This window comes from Malurus melanocephalus, unplaced genomic scaffold (genome assembly GCF_030028575.1).
Source record: "Malurus melanocephalus ecotype Western Australia unplaced genomic scaffold, MMel_1.1 scaffold_458, whole genome shotgun sequence".
NCBI classification, from domain to species: Eukaryota; Metazoa; Chordata; class Aves; order Passeriformes; family Maluridae; genus Malurus; species Malurus melanocephalus.
In genome coordinates, this window is record NW_026623690.1 from 115,198 (window position 1) to 140,838 (window position 25,641).

Sequence of the window (25,641 nt, forward strand, 5' to 3'; positions counted from 1 at the left end):
CCTCAGCAGCCACTGTGGAGGTGTGTGCTGTCCTGAGCCTGTGCCTGAGGCAGTATTCCATAATGAGATCCCCAGGAATCACACACTCCTGCTAGAGGTACAGCCTGGGTTCAAAAGTATCTGTGGCTGGTGATAATGTGCCTTGATTCCATGGCAAAGTGGGGATGGCACAATTACAGATCAGGGACAAGCACAGGTTTGTAGCATCATGAAAGGCAGGAAGGCAGTGAACAGGGAATGGTTGTTCACTGTTCCATGCAATCCCAGCACCAGAGACAGCAGGACTGGAGCACTTTTTGACAACACTCTAAATCACTCCTTGTTCCTGGTTGTTGCTGGAATCAGAAGTATCAGCAGGCTCTGGAGGGAACTAGACAGTTCTGTTGATGTCTAAGAAATATGATGATTTGTGTGCAAGCCCTGGCAGAGTGAATTTTTTCGAGGTGCTAGAAAGATATTCCAAGGGGAGGATCCCCGTTTAAATGTCCTGTTTCTCAAAGCATCACTAACAAATGCTGAGGACCATGTACAGAGCTAGGCTTCCTATTTCTAATCCTCTGTGACATTTCTTTAATTCTTAGGTACAACTGCCTTCTGGGGATGAGTAGAGAGGTCCTTTCCTTGCATGTTCAAGCTTAGACCTTCATTGGAGACAGATGATTGCCCACAGCTCCATTCCAAAGGTGCATAGTGCTTTGGAGAGGCTTTTCTAGTATTAGTTCATTGATCATAAACCAGAAAAATCATGTCTGTATGCTAATAGTCACCTGTTGAAAATGCAGGTGTAGTTAAACTGCACGGCTCCCTTCGAAAAGAAGGCCTAAGGGAATGTGAAACAGGATTTGTATCCATTTCAGCTGGTGGAACTCTGCCCATTGATACAGCACAGTCGGGGAAGCAGCACTCTCACAGGATGCTCAGAGAGCAGAAAACTTCAGGGATAAGCAACCTACTTCTCTGCCTTGCCAGCAGTCTCCTGGGCTCCTGTTAAATTGTTAACACCGAAAAAGCTTTTTCCACTTGTTCAGAGCAAATTGCTGAAGCTCTTTAAAATGCAAARTTATTCCAGAGGTACACGTGTGCTATAGGCTTTAGTGGGATTTAGACTGCTATACTGCATMTGAACACAGAAATATGGATGAATTAGAATTAATTAATATAAAAAAATATTTAAAGGTTCTAATAGTAACACCTAAAATGTGTTCTGTGTACCAAGAAATAAATAGCTGCCTTTTCACTGGAGCATATGTTTGACCAAAGGGAGGACTGGGTAAGGTGACCCTGAAAACAGTGACATTTGCTGTTTCTCTCAGAAAACATAGATTCCCCTGTCCCTGTGAGCTGTTTTACAGCCCACACAGGCTCGAAGCTGTCTTGGTGTTACAGTAGCAATAAGAAAATGGTGTTACAGTGTTTGGCTTGTACAAACTTCCTACATTACCTAAAAATAACAAAGTAGTACATTTGGGAACTATTATGCAGGAGGTGCCTGCACAAGCTCATCCTGTGCATAATATGTTTCCTCTGTGTGTGTGTGTATACTTCTCATGTCTTCCTGAAAATGTAGCCTTTCTGAGAACAATTTTGAAGGATTTTTAGGATTTTTTTTTTGCCTTGCTGAGATCTGTAATAGCCTGCCTTGGCTGCACAGCAGAATAGTGTGATGTCCATGTGATGCTCAGCAGCAGAAAATAGCAGGCTGTGCTTCCTCACTCTTGCAGMTCTTCCCCTTGGTGATGCACCATGACCAGAGCAAGGCAGATCAGCAACAACAAGGGAAAAACACCCAATTCCTCCCACTAAGTGGCTCTAAGAGGGCAGCATGGCAGCACGTGTCTGGCTGGAAGAGAAACCATCTGGTAGGTGATACTAAAACATTGCTCATTTGGTTCAGAAAGCTTCCCTCTCTTTTTATGCAAAGACTCAAGTTGTGTTACAATATGCAGGGCTGGATAACACACAATAGTTGCTTCCATTGACAAATGGAAGGGCTTATGGAGGATTATAAATTCCTGACTGCCACTCTTGGACCTTTTGGTGTTTGGAAGACTTCTCAACTCCTTGAAACACAGCAGGACTTTCCTCCAGCTCTACGGTCATGGGCTCTGGCAGTTGGTGGAGGTGTAAGGGCCCAAGAGAATACTAATTAGACGAGAGTCAATCAATTCTCAATTTGATGTGCAGGACCAGGAACTSGACTTGATGATCCTTGTGGGTCTCTTCCAATTCCCTTCTGTGATTCTGTGATTTCACATGAGGATTGGGCTTATGGTCTGCCAGTAGTTGCAAAACCACCTCCTTTCCATAATTGCACCTCCACTGTAGAGATTTTATTTTTGAACCTTATTATTCATCTATAGATGAAAAAAGGCTACTTACTTAAATTGTCCTCATCCTCCATGGTGGTTGGGCCAGGACTCAGGTACTTGAAGGGTGCTATGAAGGTTGACAGTATGCTTAGTTTCTCTAGAAGAAAACAGAAGAAAAGATACATATAAAATCAGTACTCAGTCCATGCATTCACACATTCAGGCTGACAGAGCTCAGGAAGCATTTGGACAACACTCTCAGACACYTGGTGTGGCTCTTGGGGATGGTCCTGTGGAGGGCCAGGAGTTGGGCTTGGTGATCCTGGTGGGTCCCCTCCATCTCAGCTGAATCTGTGACTCTGTGGTCCCACCAAAGTTAACTGAGCCTCGATGCATTTATTGCAGCTGTCACATGCAAACACAAACACGTGTTCCTCCTGCTTTCTGCCCCCTTGAGTGTTCCTTGTCTRTGCTTCCCAAACACTGCAGAGTGGGTAATGCTTGAACTGAAGTTTGAGCTCCCCCCAGCAGGGAATGGGGGAGGCACTCAGCCCTGGGAGAAGGGACAGGAGATGCTCTAATGGATGTGACCATCTACTTCTTGTTTCCCTATTGGAGGCTGAACCAGAATCCTTACAGAAAGCTCAGTGGTGGTCAGCACAAAAGACTACCATGGCTTGTAATTCTATCAGTTTTTGATATGATTTTTGGAAAACCCTTATGGTGTGCCCTGGAAGCTGCTGTTCAGACAATAAGAACACTATTTGACATCCCTCTTGTGCCTGTTCTTATTAAGTGCAGTTGCTTTTAAGTGCAGTTTCTGTTTATCCTGCAGATAGCAGATGGCAGAGACATTTACTTCAGTGCCATGAACAGACTCTGCATTAAAGGCCAGGGCAGATTCAGCAAAATGAGAACTGATACTGACTTCTACTAGCTCAATATTTGGCTCAGGATTTATCTACAGGGAAAAGCTGAAGTTCACCCAAACACCAGAAACCGATATATATTTAAGTATTTTATTTCCTTTGATAACTAGCTGGACATTTRTTTAGYTTAGGGTGARTTCCKCCTGAYAAACTATGGRCACTTTATTGAGGACCAACATTAASAGTGTGTCTACTTGACAGAGGAAAGAGAAACAAGCCTTACAAAGGTGATCCACAGCTTTGAAGAACTTTGTTGCTTTCCTAAAGTTCTTCTCTGCTTAAAAAGCTTCAGCTATGGCTGAGAAAATAGGTGGCCAAGGCTCATCTTTTTCCTCAGGTGGAAATGCCCTGCMTCCTGCACATTGTGAACAATGCTGCCCTCTCATCCTGCGGCACAAGCATCAAAACCAGACCAAGAATGTATTCTTTGAAGTGACACAGGAAAAAAAAAAAAAACTATTTCCATGGGAAATTTCTTTATCATTGAGAAAATATTCCTCTGGATTTCCTTAAACTACCTGTCAGCTAAATCACCACGGGTCTAGAGATTTCCAGCTGAAAAACTCTTAAACTTTTCTCAGCAGCACATCCGTTAGTTTTTCACCTGATTCTTCCTACATTTGCTAACAGTCCTTGCTTGCTCTTGTAAAAGACTGTTATCAGAACCCATCAAAAATGACTGCATATGTTTGCCCTTAGCTGGGTAACATTACAGCTCAACTCTATTACAGAAATTCACTGTAAAAGCTGACTGCTCTTTGTTAAGTAAATACAATAAGCAGAATAAAAGACTGCCTGAAGAAAACCTTTTTCCGTCCAGAAACCTTTCAGCCCAGACTAATACATAATTAGRGCACAAATTAGCCTCCTTCTATTGCAATTTCATTAAGGGATTGCAGTGATGTCAGGAACCAAAAGAATGAAGCTATTTATTAGTGCTATAGCCAGAAGATTTTCCTGAGTGAATCCTTTGACACTTTTTTGCTAAGGCATTGCTCACTGAGAAATGTGGTGTCTCTGTACATCTCACTGCGTGTGAGACTGCTGGGTTGTGATCACGATAAAGGCTGATATTCACTCCCAACTTTCTCAACTGAGTTCTWTGATTGAAGTGAAAAGAGCATAGGMTTTTGGGACCGAGTCCAAAGGCTGCATTTGGTGAGGGAAACGTTTCAGATGAGAGACACAGGATCAGGGGCAGCCCTTGGCTGCTGCACCAGCAGTGACTGTTGTGTCTGGATACTGAGATCCTGAGGGTGTGTRCTCCACCTGTGCCTGACTGCTGACAGCTGTCAAACCTTCAGGATTAACCCTCAAGACACTGATGTTGCACACAAACCTAAATCTTTGCTGTGAAAATATTCTCACTTTTCATAGAGAGTTAACCCATTAACCAAGCAATGAGGGAGTACTTGTTTCCTGCAGTGGCTAATGCTTACTCCTGCCACCAATCAAAAAGCAAACCCATTCACTTTTATACTGTATATTGTTAGGTAAAGGAATATTTTATGATTTRATTTTGTGCTGATGATGCATGAAATTTACAATGTGGATTTAAAATGTACCAATTTMATTTTCATTTTGTCTTAAGGGACCCTTTAGCCATCTTAAGCTTTTGTTAGTGCTGTTTTCCAAATGTCCCCAAAGCCCTTGCTGGTGACTTCACTTTGGGTGGCAGAGAAACAGAATGTAAAATTTGCTGCACATTTAGAGCAGCAACAGATGGGTTTGTGTCAGCCAAACTCAGGCAGGTCCTAACAACAGGACATACATCTATCAACAGAAATRATAAAGATTATTATTCAATATTTCAATCTATTGGCTAAGCAAAGGAAGATTTTATGAGTGTCKGGAAGGAGGAGGAGGGCAGGGTTTTGAGTAAGCTCTGTAAAAAGAGAAAAGCTTCAGTATACACATTGCACAGATGAATTATTGAGCCTGTGAAGCAGGGGAAGATAAATGATGGAATAATTAAATGAAGGTGTTTTCAGGGAAATAATCTGGTTAGGTTTAAAAGTATTGTCATTATTGTGCACTTTCATCTTCTGCACATTGTTGCCTGTTGCTGTACAGACCATGAGGCACTACTTCAGCTTTATTACCAATGGTGAAATTCAGTGTTAATTGTCAAAATGAGGAGAGTTGTGCATTCACACTTTATGGTCCCTGTGTAGGTTAATGTCCATCATAATTAGCCCCATTTCCAGCAGTTTGATGAAATCTTACAATTAAGAATAAAGGACAAGGTTAGATTTGAAAAAAAAATCATAGGGGGAAATACCACTAAGGCCTGCTTCTCTCATTCTCTTTCACTTCTATAATTTTTCTTTTTCTTTTTTTTTAAAAAAGTTTTTTTTTTTTTTCCAAAAAGAAGCAATAACAAGTAGCCCAAAATTAGAGCAGCTATTTTTACTTTATAATTGTAAATGTTCTCTGTATTTGTGTGAGGAAGTTATTTTTCAAGGCTAAGAGAGTGGGTTTAAGAGARAAAAAAAAGACATTTCAAAAACCCTTTTCTGCAGAAATGCAGAATATATAACCCTATGTTTATGAGAAACAATACATGAAGGTATTATTGCTGGCATTACAGTTGTAGCAAAAGCCTCTGATGCCATGAAGAAGAGATTTCATGAGGGCCTACATGGACACAAAGAAAGCTTTATTTACAATGGAAATTGAGAGACAAAGAGAAGGTATAGTGGAATTTATCTCTATCCACCCTGGAACYCTCTTGCAAGATGATAGCATCATATTTCGTAGTGCATTCACTACAAAAACAGTCTTCCAAGTGGAAATCAGCTCCAGTACACAAAAATCATAATTTCTGAAGAGAAGCCTATTATAGGAAGAAAGTCTCACTCCTCTGTTTTGGGATTTCAGTTCACTCTTCCAAGGATATATTTTTCAGCAACAGTAAATAGTTAAAATAGAATCACGAATGATGTTTTTACAGTAGCCACATCTATAATTTAAACAAACAAAAATCTCACAGACCAAGATACATTTTGCATGAAATACAGAAAATGGTTTAGTACAAAGGATTCAGCAGAGGCTGGGATACAAAGCAGGCAAGTTTCCACTAAAACCTGCTCTTTTTGTGAAGTTGCTCTTGCCCTGGGGATGCAGTCAGAAGGCTGGTCACAGGTCCCGTAAATACACTTTTATTGTGAAGACAAGAATGCACATATCCAGCTATAAACACCTCCGTGCCCTTCATACCTATCAGTATTTGAAGGGCACCAGACAATACTGCTTGATCATCAACTCCACGGAAGTTCTTTCACTCTCAATCACCGGAATAAAAGCAACAGGAACAGCAGGAGCTCAACACTTTTAAAAATCAGCCCTTACACATGCTGTACAAATTGTTTAGCTTTGAGAAGAGCAGACTGAGTGGGGTCATAACAGCAGCCTGCAAGCACACAAAAAACTGCTGCATGGAAGAAAGGAGCAAACTGTGTTCCACGTGCATTAMCACAACTAGAAGTAATGGACTTAAATTGCACCAAGGAAAATTCTCTTTAGACATTAAAATCCCCTTCCTAACGGCARGGATAGTGGGTGCAGGAACAGCTGCTCTGGTGGGGAGGAGCTGAAGGGCTGTAGGGAGCCAGGTCAAATCTGGCGGGGTGACACTTGTCCTTGGGTCCATCCCTGATTCTCTCCCATCTCTAAAGACTCCAGCAGAAAAACGTGCCCTGGCCATGAGATCCTGCAACCTGTTCAAGCTCAAACTTAGAAAAGTGAGTAGTGTTTGCTGATATTTGCTATCTCTGAGCTGAAGTTCATGGCACACTCATTTGCTTGGCACAGTTAATGAGCACTATTAAAAATTGTTTTTCAAAAATGCAWCTTCGATCACAAGAAGGATTAGACAGATTGATACCAGTGGTTTGCCAGACTAGTGTTAACAAAGTTTTACTGAATTAGTTTCATTCTCATATTCAAATTGATTACCATAAGCTACTTTATTTGTCAGGGGTTTCCTCAATAGTGTTCTTTTAAAAAACACAATGCAGACATTACAAACCAGTCCTAAGTAATTAATTTGGTTTGTGCGGAGTCTGAAATTACTCAGGAAGGAACAAATATGATGCCACAGCATAAACTCAGCTGCAAAGCCTCTTGAGATAAACCTTATTTTTTATTTYTCTAAAGCAGCATTTACAGCTACTTGAATAGTTACATTTTTACAGTTTWKCCTTGATTTATTTTAAAAGGGAGRGGGKAATACAGGGAGAAAGAGAGYYTGCACATCAGGGGATGATTCTTTATCTTCATTCTCATATCTTAGTCAGTTCAGGCTYGGGCTGACAGTGACTGACAGGATGAAGAGATTCTTTGCGCAAAAGAAAAATATGGCAAATTTGTGGGGAAAATAACTATGTCTTTAAAGCACAGCACTTACTGGGAATGCTCACAGCCTTCTAAATTATGGCTTGTACAGCCACCATGCTGCATCATTTAGTTTAAGCAGCCAGTTCCTAGGTAGGGATTTACTCGCATGGTGTCAGAATCAGCCCTTACAGAGGAGTTTGAGAAGCAGCTGTTGAATCACAGGTTTCTGAGTGTGCAGGGCTTAGCAGCACTGCCCAAGTGATTTTTGCTTACAGGCAAGCAGGAAGGCTCTGTGTGATGCTCTTTTATACCCACACTGACARAGCTGTGCTGGATCCCTATGAATTGGCACCACGGTTCCACTRGGCTGGYRRGRTCTCTGTGCATCCCCTCCAGCCCTSTTTAAGTTGCAAGTGTKGCTGCCCTAAAGCTCTTCAGAGGGCTGGTGTTTCTGTAGACYCAGCAGCAGCTTTGGCCCAGCTGTGTGCCTGCTGCAGAAGCTCCAGTTTGGTGCTGTCYACGGGATGAGTTCAAGCCTGCACAAATTTGCAGTGGGCTATTGATACATGGCCATTCCTGCCTGGTTTGTATTTTRGTCTCTCAGTTCTATGCTGTGAGGTCTTAAAGTGGAGCTTTGCTGGCATCATGGACCCTTGGGAGACATCAGTCAATGYAACTGGAACAGCACACCTGGCTGAGCAGTCCAAGGGGGAAAATAGAGCCTTTGAACAGGAGAATATGAAAGGGTTAAAATATGTAGGACAGTTCCTGTCTGCAGCTGCGCTGCTTGGCACGCCTGAGAGTGTGGCCTTTGAGGTGGACTAAAGGTCTGCTTTTTATAATTGGTTTTCAATCCAAGGTATTTGCATGATATCCCACCCTGGTCCATGTGGGAACTGCCAAGGAAAGCTTTCCTTGGAGGTAGCAGGAAATATGCTGAGAGAAAAACCTGGTTGAATATGATTTTTGACTGGAACATTTTTTCTTAAACGCAAGAACAAAAGGGACTATTTAGATTAAGGAATTTAGGTTTTTAATAGAAAAAAAATGTACTCAGCATTACATTTGGTTCTCTGCTTCAGCAAGGACCTGAAATGAATGCATAAAATATCAGAGCACATTGTTTTTAGTCTGATAACTAAAGGGAAGACAAAACCAGGGAACAYTTTGATATTCAGCATTTCAGGCAAAGGTTTTCAGCTGCAAGAAGCAGATTGTGCCTTGACTTAGAAGTCAGAGGTGTGAACCTGAAGCCATGAAATCTTCCTCTGAAACAGGGCAACAAGCTGTTYGGTACGACGCGGCGCCCAGACGCAGAAGCACCTGCTGCTGTGCCTTGCCTGCAAGTTGAACACGGCCTCCCAAGTGCAGGGGTCTTCTGTAAATAGATCTACTTGCTGCCTGGATAATTTTTTTATGTAGTTCTTGGAGCTGAGAATATCTTTTTGCTCCATTCTTGTTCAGTGCTTAGTAAAATGGGATCTGTGTCCAAGACGAGAGCTCTGAAATGCAATTATATTAAGTAGCAATAACRGTTTATGGTATTATGATACTGCAGGGAACATTGAATGTGAAACAATGGTTAGCTCAGGGGCCTGGCAGCTGGACTAATCCTCTGTGCATCCTGTCCCAGCTGTCTGCTGACCCAGAACTGCTACCCKTGGAAAGCTTTTGGGGAAGCTGTGTGAAATATTCTGCCAGTGCCAGTTCAACACCTAACAGGCAGTGGCAGGTCCATGCCCTGTGTTCTGGCCCTTCTGCAGCCCTGCATCCCACCAGTGCCTCCACACATGGCTGAACTCATTTACTCTGAGGCCAAAGTAACTTCTGGCTTATCACTTAGGAAGCAGAAAGGACCAGCAAAAACCCCRTGCTTGTGATGTGTATAGATTCATCCAGTATGCTCTGAGATATATGGGGATATGTTTAATTGACCACATCATGCATTAGGACATAATTACTTTCTACAGTGGCATGTCCTGCAGCTCTTCTGCATTTCTGGAAAGGAGATAGGGGGTTTAGCTGCAAATTCATCACATGAATTCAAACAGGCACAGACAAATCTCAGGGGCTGTACTTCTGTGCTCTCTAACAGCCCACTCTAAGCTCCTTCACCATGAAAAACCTCTATGGAATGAAACATGTTGCATTGYGAAATATTAGTTTCTTATTACTTCCAGTAAAGAGCAAAGTAAGTAAAAACACCAGGCGGTTGATGGATTTTTTATAAAAAAGGCAACGTGTATGTGTTTTGTTCTCTACTAGATTCCTTGGAAATCAATTTGAAATCTAGTTCAGCCTAGTAAAATTAGATCTAAAACTATTTAATTTTGTTGCAAGAGTGTTTCTCTCTCTTGATGCCTTGCTTGAGGACACGTAGAGATAAAAACTCTTGAGTTATTATSAGTTTATGTGCATCTGTCTGCCTGTGGAGAGTACGATATTATGTATTTCTAAGTGATCTGGCTCTGGCTTGGAAAACAGCAGTTTAAAACCCACATCTTAGCAAGCTTCYTATGCTGTTTGAACATTCATTTTGGAAATATTTTTATTTTGCATTCTATAAACTGAGGCAGGCTTTTATTTCCTCTTTTTTTTATCCCTATTTTTTGGGATGTCATCTCTTTAGAAAACAGGAGAAGTGCAGAGAAATTAATAGCATGAAACCCACCAGTTCTCAATGTGTGCTGAATACTGATGCAAYGAAGATCACAAAAATAGCCAGGGCATTTATAAGACATACAATAAATCAGTGTGATTAACTATAACTATTCAATTGTTTGCCAAAAATGTTATCAAACAGTGTTATCAAAAATCAAAAGTCTCCAGTCATATGGGTAACCAGCATCAGGGTGAAGGGGTTTGTTTCTTATTAGCCTGTGTCTACATGCAAAGCTGCACTGCTTAAGGAGACTTGGCTAAGCTGGAACAGAAAACTATATGAAAATTCTTGATCTGGGTTAGGTTTGCCTATCACTAATTTAAACCTGTCAACTAAATTATGATTATGTGAACCATGAGTGGTTGAGAGCTGCAGTTAGTAAAGGTGTTTGGAAGGAAGTCTGGAGCCAGTGGAGCTGAGGGCTGGRGAGCAAAGCAGCTTTCTTTGCAGGCAGTGCCAGACTAGCTCAGGACTGTGAATGAAGGAGGATACAAAGCTTTGTGCTGCACTACCTGATTTTGGAAGGTTTTGCCACCTTCTGAAAACAGCAGTCCAATGAGGGACATAAATTCTAGGGTGAGGCTGAGCTGCTAAAGCCAAATTTCAGCTTTCCAAACTATGCCTCCAAGTTCAGCCATCATCTGCTGTAAGAAAGGCTGAGCAACCCTAGGAGGGACTGATCTCATCAGCATGGACACCCACAAATAAAYGCCTGCTGAGATAAGTGCAATAAACCCCTTCCATCAGGTGCCCATTGATTTTACTGAGATCTGGACTATTGATTTAGGCTAAAAGACTAACCTGTAGATGTCCAAAGTTAGGAGACATGATTTCTACCCTACCTTCCCATGAAATCCTGTGCTCTAGAGCGTTTCACCACTGCCTGTGGCTGGATTACAAAGTGCAGAGGGGAATTTCCTTCTCCCTGAGCAATGCAGCCCCAGCAAGAAGGCACTGCTGTTGACACTTTTCTTGATACTTTCAGTCCTTGATCTACATATAGGTTTGGGTGACGAACTGATTGGTGTGTTACTGAAAGAGGGATCAAAATTCACAGATTTAAGCTCACAGAGCTCCCACTGAAGGCACTCAAAGGGTTGCAAACACCATGAGTTATCAGATGGAGAAATGTGGATGCAATATAGATGAACAGCTTCATATTAATTTTAYATTTTTTAAGATGATAGTTTCGCTGTAAAGTGGGTCACCTAACACGGATATAGTGATGTGTTTCACCTTAACACAAACAGCTCTTTTAAAGTTTCACTTTTAAAGTTTCACTGCAGTTAAGTCACAAATCCAGAGGCAGAGAGAGCTGTCCATCTAATTTCCAAAACTGACTCTGRGATTGATGTGAAGCAGCCCCAGCTGAGTGCAGACACTGCCTGGGARTACTCCACTGTGAGCTGTAACCCCCTCCTTCCCAAATGGAATATCTGCTTGGCAATTAGTGGTGAAAGGCTTKTTAAAATCTCTTCTCTGTTCATCTCCTGTAAGCAGCCAAGTATGACCTCTCCCTYTTGTACTTCCATAATAAATAATAATGCATATTTAACCTGATTCCTGCCCTGATTTATCCTTGGTAATAACATGAGGCTTGTGTTCACTAATCTGTCTGTGGGCAGAAAGTTAAAGTCATTACTGCTACAATTTAGGGCGATGTAAGATATAAGAAGGCTGAGACTTGCAGGGCTTTCTCAGAGAAGATGCAATTTATTGGGAGAAGTCAGGTCTGCTSATAGAGCCAATTATTTAAGTATTTGGGCATTTAAATTCTTGTTTGACCCCTTGGGAGCTGAGACAGCTGGAAGGATTTAGGGGCTGTCCTGAGTCTGTTGGGTGTTGCTGATTTTACAGTGGATTTGACTACAAAGCAACTCCTCCAGTTTCACCTGTTAAGGCATGAGCCTCCAATATTTGTTAAACTTCTCATCACAGTTTGTAGAGAGTCTTAAAGCCTCAGGTTCATCTCTGCTACTTTGTTACAATTTTCTTTTTACCTTTTCAGTCTTTATTCAATCCTAGAACAAACAGCTTCAAATGTTTTCCTCAATTAAGAGCGGTGACAAAGGAAAAGTTTGTTAAGGCTTTACAAAGAAGGCCGAGTTTTCAGAGTAATGCAAAAGGAACTTGACACCTGACTCCCATCAACAACAATAATAGGGGTTATGCATCTAACTCTTTCTGCATTGTGCTGACATTGTACCCTTGAATGTTAGTACAGTCCAATAATTCTCCAAAGATGAGGCAGCTTATTTTCTCTGCCATTGCTGCTTTGCTGGCATTTTTATGGCATTCCCAGAAGTACTACCTGTCAGAGTTAGTACTTCCAAGGATGGCATTGCTTTGGGGTGATTGAGGATTGATGTAATTAAAGAGAAGGCAGTCTCCTGCTTGCCTGTGGGTATTTTATATTAAGCATTTCGCTGCACAGCTACGATTGATGATTTAAATGATGACAAAGTTGGGCTGCTCTGTATGGGCAACAGTGATTCAAACCATGAATTCAGGGATGTGAGTCCTCTATTTTACACTGAAAATTCAGAGAATGCTGCARAAACAGAGCTTTCTAGGAAAACTGCAACCTCCTCATGAGCCATTTCACTAAGGATGGTGTCCCTGTAAAAGGCAGGAGATTTGGAACAAGATGATATTTCAGGTCCCTTCCAAYGCAAATCATTAAAAGAAAAACACCACTGAAAACTTGCAGAAACTTGCCACTGGAAGGGATAGTCCCAGTCACAGCTAGGGACAAGTAAGATTATTATTTGGCAATAATCAGGAAAAGAATAGGAAAAAGAAAATATAAATATGACATCATTAAATAAATCCCTGGSGCAGTTGTTGTTGCCTTAAATGGGATTATCTGATTAAATCTACCCATGCTTTTGTACATATCCACATCTGGAGCAGACACTGTAGGCTTTCTTTAACAGTCAGTGAAGACATAGTCAATACAGCCTGTGACATTAAAGAGCATTAACTTCATCCTGAGGATGTGTTAGTCCTGCTCTGTAACTTGCACAGGTTAAAAACCACGTGAAATATCAGACATATTATTATCTCAGTGTTTGCCCCTTAATGAAATGATGAAGTGTTGAAATCCGACAGGAAGGCTGCTCTTTAACACTGCAGACAGAGTTTGCTAAGGACAGTCTGGGAACATAAACCAGCTCTTTGTGCAGAAAGAYGGGGAATCTTTTCTTCTCTTTCCTGCTATAACGTCCATATACTCCAATTACATTTATAACTTTGCATTAAATTAAATATGTTATTTTACAGAAGCACTTAAAAAGTCTACTAAATATCCAATAACAGTTTTCTTTATTCCCTTGTTAGCAGCTGCCATRGCAGCAGGACTCGCACAAGAATGAAAGTGATTTAGGGCATTGATTTGCAGTTGGCAYGGCCCTCTGTTCTCAAACAGAACTGATTAGCTTAGCAGGAAAGTGCCATTTACTTTTTATYGTGCTTTTCTGCTCATCTCCCTTCAGTGGCTGCCAAGAGGAACAGAAGAGCTGTAACCTCCTGAGTAGGTTGCTTATTTTCTTCAACACCAAATTCTGCAGTTTTGAGGACTAGTTTGTCTGGATAGTGCTGTAGCATCAATATAGATGCCAGAATTACTGCTTTGGTGTACTGAACACAGGTCCCAGTGAGCTCTTTCAGGCTGTTTCCACACAAAATTAACCCTGACTGTGAGAATCCCCTAGGTGTCCAAAAGTACCATCCAAACCAGGAATTTAGATTCTTTTTTCACCATTTACTGGAAAAGTTAATAGGACAGTAAGGCACAATGTCTAGCTGGGAAGGTTTCTCTTGAGTGTCTCACTTTTTGTAGGGCTTGTCTTCTAATACATAACATTTCAAGGACTGTGTACACACTTGTGCACCTCTGATCTTCCACGCATTGAAGCTGCTGGGRAAACTCTTGATTCACCAGTTAAAAGCAAAAGTTTTCTGCAGTGCAGAATGACCAGCAGCTGCAATAAACCAGTGGGAGACACTGAATTAGCAATTATTTTCCCTTGAAGACCAATTTATGGCAAGAGTTCAGCTTCCTTTGGACAAGACTCCATCATTTCAGGGGTCAGATCCTCAGCTGGAGTGAGTATCTGTGGCTTTATTGAACTCTGTGAACATACATGGAGTCATGCCAGCTGAGGTCAGTGGAATAACACTGTTTCAAACCAGCTAAGGTTCTGACCCCATAAACTTGTCATGACTATTCAGTCTCATTAGTCCTTTCCAGTTCTCTCTYAAACTTGTCAAAAATTCAGCAATGCCAAAGCTTCTTTGGGATGTTAGACATTTCCAAGTCTGTTTCTACTAAGAAATAATAAGGAAAAACAAAACAAAAGAAAACAAAAGGGTGGGAGGCTGAAAACCATGGTTTAGAGCTATTTCTGGAAACAAAGATTAAAAGATGAAGAGGGGAGACAGAATTTCCTACTTTCTAGCTGAAATTCACTCAATAATATTAATCCTTTTGGACTCTTTACAGTTAGTAGAGATGAAGAGGCTAATCTCTGTCTCTTCTACACTGGAGGCTCCATTAGTTCTACTAAATAGCTGGTGCAGCACCCGAGAAAGAAGTACATACCATTTACCTTCCTTCTCCTTTGATCTCAGCAAGAGATTATAAAACAGCTCCCATACTCTGYTCTTTCATTTTAAAATGCAAAGCAAGCTGTAACTTTCTTCCCTCTGGCACAGGAAATCCCTGTGAGGAGYGGGCCCTTTACTAGAGAATGTATAGCTCACACTTTTCAAATGTATCTAACTCCATTAGTCATGTGAATTCAGTCTCTTTTATTCCCTGGTATGAGCCCTCTTTCCTSCTTCCACAACAACAAAGAAAATCCTCTTTTCTGGTAAAGCAGGAGTTATTTAAACTTCRCTGATTCAAAAGACTGCAGTATCTGCCATAATGAACTCCTGGCAAACCAAGGGTGTATTGATGGGGTAACCTYACCACAGCCCTCTCCTAAAGAACCAGAAAATAAAAGCTCTGCAGGAATTAAAGTACTGCAGATGTGGGTGTACTCACWGTCAGCAAAACCTTACTCTTTCGGTGCTATTTAACATTTGTTCTGCCGCTGGTGGCAAACTTTAATAATCATGAGTTGAATTTTGGGATAAAATGACTCATGCCTTAAACTCCATTGATTGCAAAGGGATGTGTGCCTGGCCCAGATATAGAAGCAAACATTTGGTCAGGTAAATCCAACGTCATATGTCTGGTCATCTGCAACTCTCTCCCACTTTTATCTGTGAAATGTYCTCCTTGGCTAGATTATGGGATTTCCTCCAGTGCAAACTCAGACTCAAGGTGACAGAAAAAGGGATAATAATATCACCAGAGCGTAGACAAGACATGGTGTCAGAAGTGGCTGAGAATCACACCTGCAGGTGGATGGCACAGAAATAKAGACAGAGGCATAAAGCTGTGGCCTCCAAAGTGGATCCTATAAGCCTGTAGCACAGCCTAAAAGAATTATTTAGGTTTGGAGAGCATCTAGCATCRGGTACCTCAAGAAGGGACACACAGGTGACAGCCTTCTTAATGAGGTTTTCATGAAAGTAGTCAGTAATAAACACTGCAGATTAGAGTGGATGCAAAATCTATCCCTCTTAAGGTCTTGGGGAACTTGCTTGTGGTTACTGGGAGGAACCTCTTCTGTTTGGGATGTTTCCTGAGGACTGATGTCCAAGCCCTGTATTTCAAACTGGGGGAAATGGGAGCAAGGATCACAGTCTTTTAAAATGGGRTAGCTGGGGGTGACACCCAGCGGAGGGCACACCTTGTACCCAGGTGACAGAGTTACTGCATTTATCCAGAGCAGGGCTGTGATGGGGATGGAGACAGGCACTCCCGGGGCTGGGAATGATGGCCCTGGGAATGCTGTGGGCAGGGTTGGGGAGCCCATCAGTGCCCTCAGGGACCACACATTCAGCACACTGTTAACACAGCCTGGCTACCTGCACATGCAGAGCCACTTCTGTGTACATTGTAATGCTGTTCTACACACATTAACTTTTAAATTAGACTACTGAGTTTTCAATATAGGAAAAAGTAAGAACAGATATTTAACAGTAGTCCTGCTCTTCCCCACTCTCACTGGAAGGCACTAATCCACCSAAAATACCAGTCCTTGCATCAAACACACACTTAATGACCACGCTCAATGAGGCCTTGCTTGGTTYCCAAGCCTTTTTTATTAAAATATGCCAGGTTCTGATGCCCAGCAGAGACACTGTGAACTCCACCATGTGGCTTYCCCTGTGACCACCTCACAGCAGAGCCGGTGGCACAGGAACAYGGCCACCCCCATCAGTGCTGGGTCACCATCCTGAGCACAGCCCTTGGCTGATGGGTGACAGTGAACAGGTCCCCAAGGGGCTGGCATGTGTCTGCTGGCAGCAAATGCCAGAACAGGGAAGGGCTSGTGCTGCCATGGGCTCACCTGAGGAGCCCTGATGGCCCAGCCTACGCCCTGCAGGTGGATGGTTCTGGGCTGTGCTGCTGTATGAACACGCTAGGCCAGTACAGCAAAACAATCCTTATAACCTCAGCCCCCACCATTAGAAACCGGCTGTGCTCTGATCTGCTCAGTTTTGTAGTATTGTTCAAATATGGAAACCAGCTCACTAGGATGCATTTGGAGTTATGGGGGTCACTTCTGCAGTGCCATGGCTAAAGACCRAGATATTACAACCATATATATTAACTTTTCAAAGGCATTTGATTGTCCAAGACTATTCAGAATGTCCAGGAGCATTTGTGCTAAGCAAATTGAAGCACTTTGGCCTTGGCTGAGCTTCAACAGATACATTTGCTTCATATTTGTTAACAAAAGTGACCATGATAGAGAAAGGGAGAAAGTAAAGGTGACAATTTGTCTCCAGAAGTAGCCATGCAGTAMATCTCCAGTGAAGAGTTTTATGGGAAAAAAGTCCTTTCCCACTATTTTGCTTCCAGACCTTACAGATGGTTATCAGGACAAAGGTAATWATCTAATATTGGTTATTTAAATACAAACAATTCAATCATTCATTTCCTTGGCCCTGAGTGACAAAACTTCAGAGAGTAATGTGACCTCTGCCACTTCCACAAATGACTTACTAGCAAGAAACGAACTTCTTCAATTCAAGAAGAAATGGAGAAAAAAAAATCCATATCTTCCCTCCCCAAAGGGACAAGAAGATCATAAAGTCATGCCCTATATGTCCCTGACACTGTCAGGTGGTTCAGGAGGCAGATTAAAGTCTGTGTCATTGATATGTGCAGATCTCAAGATCTCTCTAGCTCATGTCTACTGCTGAGAGARTGATTTGTATCTAATTTGTTCAGTAGTTTCTCTGTTTGTATCAGGCTTTGATTTTTCCAAAGGTGCTTGTCAGTAGAATTTGCTCAAATGCATTTTGCAAACATATTTTAGCCTATGCAAACTATTTGTTTTGACTGTTCACTACTCATGCTGTGTAACCAGCCACCTAAGGCAAACTGCAGTTTTCCACTGCTTCTGCAGATGACTGATCCCTGAAGTGCCCTGAAATCCTTTGCAAATCTCTACTGTAATCTGTCTCCAGTCACCCAATAAGGCTACCAAAAGCTGTTTTTCAGTCACATAACAAGTGCCACTGTCTGTTGTCTCTTAACAGTGTCCTGACAGAAATGAAAGCAGYGAATTGCACAGTCACAAAATGAGTTGTAAAGGGAACATTTTCACGATTCTTTTTAAAGCTTAGTTCCAAATGTCTTCACAAACTAATAACAATGCAAATGCTAGCTTGCAGAATTCTTCATTGAAAATAAATACAATAAAACTTCTAACATCGATGCATCTTTGCTTGGCATATCAGTCACCAGGCTGCTGCTGAAGAGAACCTGGAGGTTTAGACTGCACAACTACATCCATAATTTGAGTCCATTGGGTAAGTTACTGCAGTATCCCATTTTTTCCACCCTGCAAAATGAGAAGTGACTGTTGTTCCTGATGAATGGCAGTGGACTTTCCTAGAGAATAAAACCARAGAGCCTCACAGGACTAAATCACAATCTCTTGACTGCCCCAGAGCCTTTCATCTGGTCAGCTTGATGCTTAACACAGTAATGGCTGAGGTTAGATGAGATCAGCCCCACTCTGACTGTTTTGGCTTGTAACAATTCCCAGGGCCGGGCTGATAAAAGCCTGSTGCGTCAGTACAGAGGTGACACTGCGTTTGTTTGCAGACGCCCCTGTGGAGAAASAGTGTTGTTTTTATGGTTAGTTAGCACGGATTTAAGGAACGAACTGCAGAAGAAATCTGAYTGCTAATGACACATCTGTGGGCAAAGGTGCCCCAGCGTTCAGAGGGCAAGAGCACAGGGCTCCCAAATGTGCGTCACTTGCCACATCCCCATCATCTCAGCGAAGGCCCAGGCACCCCCTGGGGCYGTGTTTATTTCTGACAACCTGGTGAGAAGCATGTGTTATGGATCAGAGTATTTTGCATTTTTTAATGGCCAGGCTGGGGTCACACGCAAAGGCTTCCACCTTCTTGCAAATGGCAAAATCTGACTCAGACTGGACATAACCCAAAATACCTTGTTATGACTCCTTGCGGGAGCATCATTACATGTGGCAAAATTAAAATAAAATAAAGATATCTGACCTAAAATAGGTAGCACTTATTTTTGTAGAGGAAGGTCATTCAGTGCTGTTATTTTGAGGACTCTGCTGACAAGGTTTTTCTGCAACATTCTAATTTCCATGCTTCTATCTATAGCTCTTTGTGTAGATTTCTCCTCCCAATGTGCACTGTTGTCAGTGGAAAGATACTGTAAACTGGTTTCAAGGTGTGACTCAGAAAGAGCTGGCAAAAAGTTCCTCTGAAATATTCAAAGCCATGTTGTGCATATCTTCASTCTGAATGGATATGCATGCAAGCCTCTACAGTTTGGCACACCTCATCCAAAAACTGTCTCCCACCTTCAAAATAGAGTCAATGTCATCCAGAAAGGTTCCAGCTCATGGCAACAATGATTCCCAGCTTTTGAGGACAACCCTGGATCTCTGTTATGGTTGATGTCTATGAGAAAGTGTACATATACATCAAGTCTTTAAACAAACAGACAGAAACATTTGTGGTTTTCCRAAAAAAGGTATCAAGCTTGTCAATCAGAGCTTCCAAGCACCTAAACACRTACAGGAGCCACCTACACCTCAGAGTTCCTGGCATCCAGCTAAGATACTCATGATTGAAACAGGGTTCCCTATGTCCGAGAGAAAATCTTCACATAAAGCTTAGAAGACTCACAGGTTTTAAAAACCATTATGGTGAGGCTTGTAGAAAAGRAATTAAGGACACAGATCTGCAGGGAGGTAGATCTAGATGAATTGTGGCTTTATGAGGAGCAGCACAGAATATATGCTTAGAAAGAAATCCCATTTTGATTTAAGATGCACAGCTATCCCAGATATTGCCTATAAGCCCATCAGAAGAATAGGATTTCCTGGCTCACAAGGATGATTTTCTTTTTGCAGGTCTGCTCTAAACTATTATTGRAAGAGCAAAAAATACCAGAGCTTCTCCCAAAACAATTTAGTGACAAAAAAAGGAAGCCTTCCTTCCATTCTTCCCTATTTCTCAGTGCTGCCCTGTTCTGCTTAGGTGGATGATGAGGATTTATTCTTTGCTCTGTGGCACACCAAAAAAGCATTAAAATAAAAAATCCTCATGTAAATAATTGCATCAATTTTGCAATCAACCAGAAAACAAACAAACAAAATYCGATGAGGCCAACCCTGAATATACTAATCTTGCCAATGCTCTRTATAATTAAAACAATTTCACCTTGAAATCTGGCATTCATTATAATATGGAGCACCTCCAGGCTTTAATGTTTTAGTTTGTTTTCATGGACCTGGCTAGAAGAGGGGTTTGTACATGAAATATATTTCAGTCTGTTTGCTTCTGATCCATTTAGCAATTATTTTATGCAATCTATTGTTACATATTAGTTGTCTCTTGTTTCTTCTGCTGCACTTGTATTACTTAGGAAACACCTCAATGCATCTCACTTGGCAGCAAAATTCATCACAAAGTCACTGATATCAACATACCAACAAAGCCCAAGTTAATCCTAAATCTGTGTTTGCATTCAATGCAGACAGCTTTGAAGAGATTTGCTGCTGTTGTCCTCTGAGCAGTGATAGAAAATAATTTTAAAAACAGTTCTCRGGCTCAACACCAGCATTTCAGATTTCCCACCTTAATACAGGGGCTCAGTTTATAGGAGGTGCCTGACAATATCCTGAAAAAATTGGTGATATTTTTTCTGGAAATCAATTTACAYAAACCTTCCATGCAAATCCCTCACCTTTGCCCCTAACTTTAACAGGAGAAATGGATTTTAACTTCAAACTTTAGGAMAATGCAGATTTTATTTTAAATTTCAGACCTTACATCTGGGTAATTCAGGCTTCTCAGTCAAAATCTAGTCTGGTTCTAGTACCAACCTGATTCCTCACTTAAATTTAAGTTTTGTCACTTGGGCCTAGCTATAATTTAAACACTGGAGATTTATTTGGTTGCCTTCCTTCTTCTAGCATCAAGCAGTTTCAGCTAAAGAGATTTATATTTGAAATGCACCCATTCAGCACTGGTACTGTTACATTAACAGTGATATATATGTGTTTGTGGGCACAGTGACCTTTATTAGCTCCTCATTATGTTTGAAAACAGTTCTTGTTATCTGACTGAATGAATTATGCTGGGCATTGTTATGGCTCAGATAACCTATGGAAACTAGTTATTTTTCATGATATGTTAAATGTTAAAACTAACAAGCAGTTAGTTAAGCATTACACTGGAGACTATCACCATGTCTTACAACTCGGAACATGCACTTTTAAGACTGTTCAGATTAAAGATGAATCAAAGYACTTCAGCTTCAGGGATAGAACTGGAGGTGTACATCCCTCCAGACAGAACCGGAGTGTAAAATCCAACACAAATTGCTTTTAAAATTTAATAATTCACAAAATCTATGRTTAAGCACAGCCTGGCTGGGATAGATAAGTAAAATAAATACTGCAAAGTCAATTTTTAATAATCTGTGGCATGAAATTTAAGCACAAGAGAAAACATTTCACAATCAAGTTAGAAGCTTTTTGTAAATGATCAAATGAGAATTTTAAACCCCCTCACCTACCAATGCAAAATACATCCACTTTATCCCTTAGTCCACACAGCATAGTCCTAAATTCCTTTGTTTAAATGCCTTTTAATTCTAAGAGAGCCTTTATTGTAACCCCTTTTTAGAAGCTGAGTTGCTTACAACAACCTCAGAAGAAGAAAGATTCTGGAGCCTCTTCTTTRCTGGCGAATTGGCGCATCACATGCAGTCACAGGAAATAATGTAATTAGTTCCTGTGCTGGTCTGGTAACAAGTGGTCTGGTATATTTATCTAATTATTGAGACAACACATTTACAACTGAAGGGATTTTGTTATAAGAGGTTTATAATACTCTGATTTAGGCTGATCTTCAGTCTCTTAATGCCAAGTAAAAACTGGCCTTCAAGCAACATTTTTGTGTGATGAAGAATAAAATCCCAGATGGATTATGACAAGTCTGTGTTGTCCTAAAAGAGAAATCGAAATGAAAAGCTGGGAAAATTAAATGGCAAGGATAATATATATACACACTCGTTCAGGGGAAGAGAAAAAATGTGAAGATTTGTACGTATTTTATGCATCTGGAATCAGTACGGAAACATGCTGTTTATGCTAAGAGGTGTACCATCTGCAAGGAATAAAGAAAAGGGAGAGATTATACTATATTATGGGGAAATCATATTTTGACTTTATTATTATGGCTGTGGCTATTTTATGAAAAGGAGGTGGATTAATAATTGTCTAACCAACCAAAGAGGAAAGAGAAAGAAAAGAGGATTTTTCAGAGAATATTTCCCATGCAATAATAAGGGGCTTGTGCAACAGAGCAGACGGAGGAAGGGAGGGCAGTGACAGGAAAGGGAGACTGAGCCTCATGGTAGGAGAGAGGTGAGAGCCTGGGTGTCGGCAGCAGAGAGAAGGGWGAGTGTGCATCAGCAGCCACAGGCAACACAACCTGCGAGAGGAGAGGTCCTCTGTGCCCTGGACTCAGGCAAAGGGGGTGACAATGAGCCACAGGACTCGGCTGCATGTCCCCTCAGCACAGCCACCCCCTGGGTGCCTGGACATGGGCAGAACAGAGGAAGGACAAGGGGCTGCTGCAATGCTGAGAGGGGATCCTGCAGCCAGGGCTTCACGTTGGACAGGACATGGGCAGGGGTGGCTGTGTTCCCTCACATCTCCACATAAAATCCAGGGGACCAGGGCTGGGCAGGACACAAAATGATGACATTGGGAGTCAGAAGTGGGTCCCCGAGTAGTAAGCTGTAAGGAAAGGATTTTCTGGTAGGAAACTGTAGGGAAAACACACAGCCTTTCAATCTAAGGGAGCTAAAATCCTGCAAAGCTCAGCCCAACACTGAGAATCTGGACCAGACCCCCTGCTCCTTTGATTTACCCCTCTCATTACAGATATTTGGCACACGTTATTCAACTTCCTCCTCCCTGCTCCTGCTCCTGGTCCGGGCCAGATGCTTTTTGCTCTGAATGGAAGGACAACTCTCACAAAGGGCTTTTTTTCCTGAGAGATATTGGTTTCATTTACTGTGGGCTAGAAGTGCATGTGCCGCCATGCCCTGGGCCTTTCAATCACCCGCCAAGAGCACTCACTTTTCATTGTTTCCATTTTAAYGCTGCTCTTGCAGCTGCAATTGCAGCCACTTTGAATTAAATCTGGGTTAACAGTCTGAGGACAGATAAGCCCCAAGAGAGGAAATGATGTAAATCCAAACGGCAATTCTTTAACCTATTGCTTATTATGACAGGCTGGAAGCCCTGCGTGCGATCGGAAGCAAAGTGCATTTTTGCACTCTATTCTCATTTGCATAAACCTTTCTCTTGGTATTTGCATAATTTTTCAATTAATCACCAGGACAATACTCTAACTCCTGAACATCCCTCTCCCAGGCATTTAAGGTATTCTTGCTAATATAAAAGCTTTAGACAGCGMTGATGAGGCCAAGACCTGGCGTTTTCTATTTATTTCACATGTAAAACCCCGTCCAAATGTTTACTGTACCTTATACTCCACAACAAGTGCATCACTGATTACTGAAAAAGCACAGATGGGACGTAGACAGTTTTTCATTCCTTGTTCCATATGATAGAACTCAACACATCTGGTATGCTATGAAAAGCATCTTTGCACTAATTTGTTTGTCAGTATCTATTGAAAGGACTATCTGTCATCCTGTCGCATTTCGGTTGCCCTGAGATGTCTGAAGACAACACKAGTCACAAATTGCGACTGCTGGCCACTGGGGAATAACCAGTAGAAACCACCAGCTGTTCCAAGCATCATCAGTGGTGGATTTGTTTCTTTCTTTTTTTTTTCTTTTGCATTTTATAAGTGCAAATTTCAGAGCAATCTCTCCTCAGACATTTTGTGYTTGCAAGAAGAAACCAAATCACTTCAGCGACCGACAGTTTGTTTGTCCTTGCTGTCCATGTGCACATTTCCAATCTGTTTCTGCAGCTGGGTGAGTTTCCTTTCACTGGACAGGAGTGATGCAGGGGGCAGAAAAAGTGCTGGTGTACATGGGGTGATCTTAACACTCGCCTTTGGATGCTGCATTTTTTATGTCAGGAGCCTGACCATAAATAGATTGGTTTGTCAGGGAAAAGTAAAGATCCTAAAGGAACCTTGGTGTTTATATGGGTTAATCAATACAGGTTGACAATGTTTTTTCCCATASTTCTTCACGCTGATCATCTTCTTGAAAGACAGCCCTGTGATTTATGATTTGTTATGTTTATTTTACCTCATCTCCTTGCCAATGAATCAAAATGCTGGATGTCATTTATTTTCCAGTCTTATTGTTGTATTTTCTTATTGTAAATGCTTTATTGCATTAAATTCTGATTGTGTGGCTAATTTAAACCATTTTTCATCAGTCAAAAGCTATTCTGGCATGAGAGTGCGGATCTGATTGAAGGTGTGAATTTCAGATTCTATTAATGGTTGAGTGATATATACATTAAGAACTTTCAGAAATATAAGAAAGCCTATGAAACACAGTGGAAAGATTCCCATTACAATGGGCACACAATTTCCAGAAAATACTGGATGGAACTGCTCACAGTTAATGAAGTACTCATGCATTCTTTTAATTAATCCAAATGATCTGCAATACACCTTAATAACTTGCACTTAATGCCAGCCATTTCAAAATAATGRAAAGATTTTTCTGCTTAATGACAGATAATCCTTTGAAATTATGGATCTGAGTACCAGGCCACACCTTGTTTCTCCAGTATTATTGAAGGAACAACCAGCACCTTATCTGCATGGAAACAATAACAACATCATGTGTGTTTACCAGCTCATCACAAGATTGCTYCAAGTGCCCACCTTGAGCTCCTAAGCTTTGAACACGAGTACCACATGAGTTCTGTCAAAAATTAATGCTGTGCTGTGATCCAGACTACTCCACAGTTGTGATTATYCTTTCTCTCTGCTAATTACTGAGTTACATATGACAGATATAAACCAAATCAACCTAGTAATAAGAACACCTTAAAATATGTGCTATCCTCTCCAATATACACAGACATTGAATACTTTACAGGGCTGACAAAAGATGTTCCTTGTTTTCTGGGAACCTGTGATATTTACTGACATTTTGGGTCAGATGTTTCAGATGGTTTGAGCCAACATATGCCAGTTAGCATCATCTAAAAAAMTGGCTTTCTTAGCTCCTCTTGCCTCTCATGAGTTGTGCCCAAATCCCTTAGATGGCCACACTCCTTTTATCCAAACACAGTGTCGAGGCAGTACTAGTTTATTGGAGGCTGTGGTTATTTAACCAGGTTGCCTCTGGTTTGTAGTTTGCAGCAGTAAGAAAATTAATGACTAATTTATTTAATCCAAAATTTGGCTCAGTCTTACTGATGCAATACTAGCAAACCTGAGAMGGAAATAAAAACTGAAGTTGGCTCMAAGACTCATGCTCAGACAGGGTATTGAGACCCTCAGGAGGTTAATGAGTGACAGCCAACAAAACTAAAGATGCAGCATGGTCCTGATTAGGACTATTTGCAAGACAGCCCCCCTGTCTGTAGCTGAACACTGAAAGAATTGGGCCCAGAATTGGCAACTGGATGTGATGGAAGAGGATGTTCCTCACTCCTGCCAATACCCAGATTACAGCACATGAGAATACTGCCAGTATATCTTGTGTTCTTAAATCCATTTCATGTCTCTAGTGGGATAAACCCTGCTAAAGTTTGGTATGGCAGAC

At 41.4% G+C, this 25,641-nt stretch overlaps 1 protein-coding gene across 1 annotated transcript in view; it reads right to left on the reverse strand.

Annotated features, from left to right (window-relative positions):
• Positions 1–25,641, reverse strand: part of ADARB2 (adenosine deaminase RNA specific B2 (inactive)) — a 294,281-nt gene that overhangs the window by 99,971 nt on the left and 168,669 nt on the right. The window contains exon 2 of the mRNA XM_057380543.1: positions 2,380–2,466. Coding sequence (XP_057236526.1) covers positions 2,380–2,466 — 87 coding nt within the window. The remainder of the gene's footprint in view (positions 1–2,379; positions 2,467–25,641) is intronic.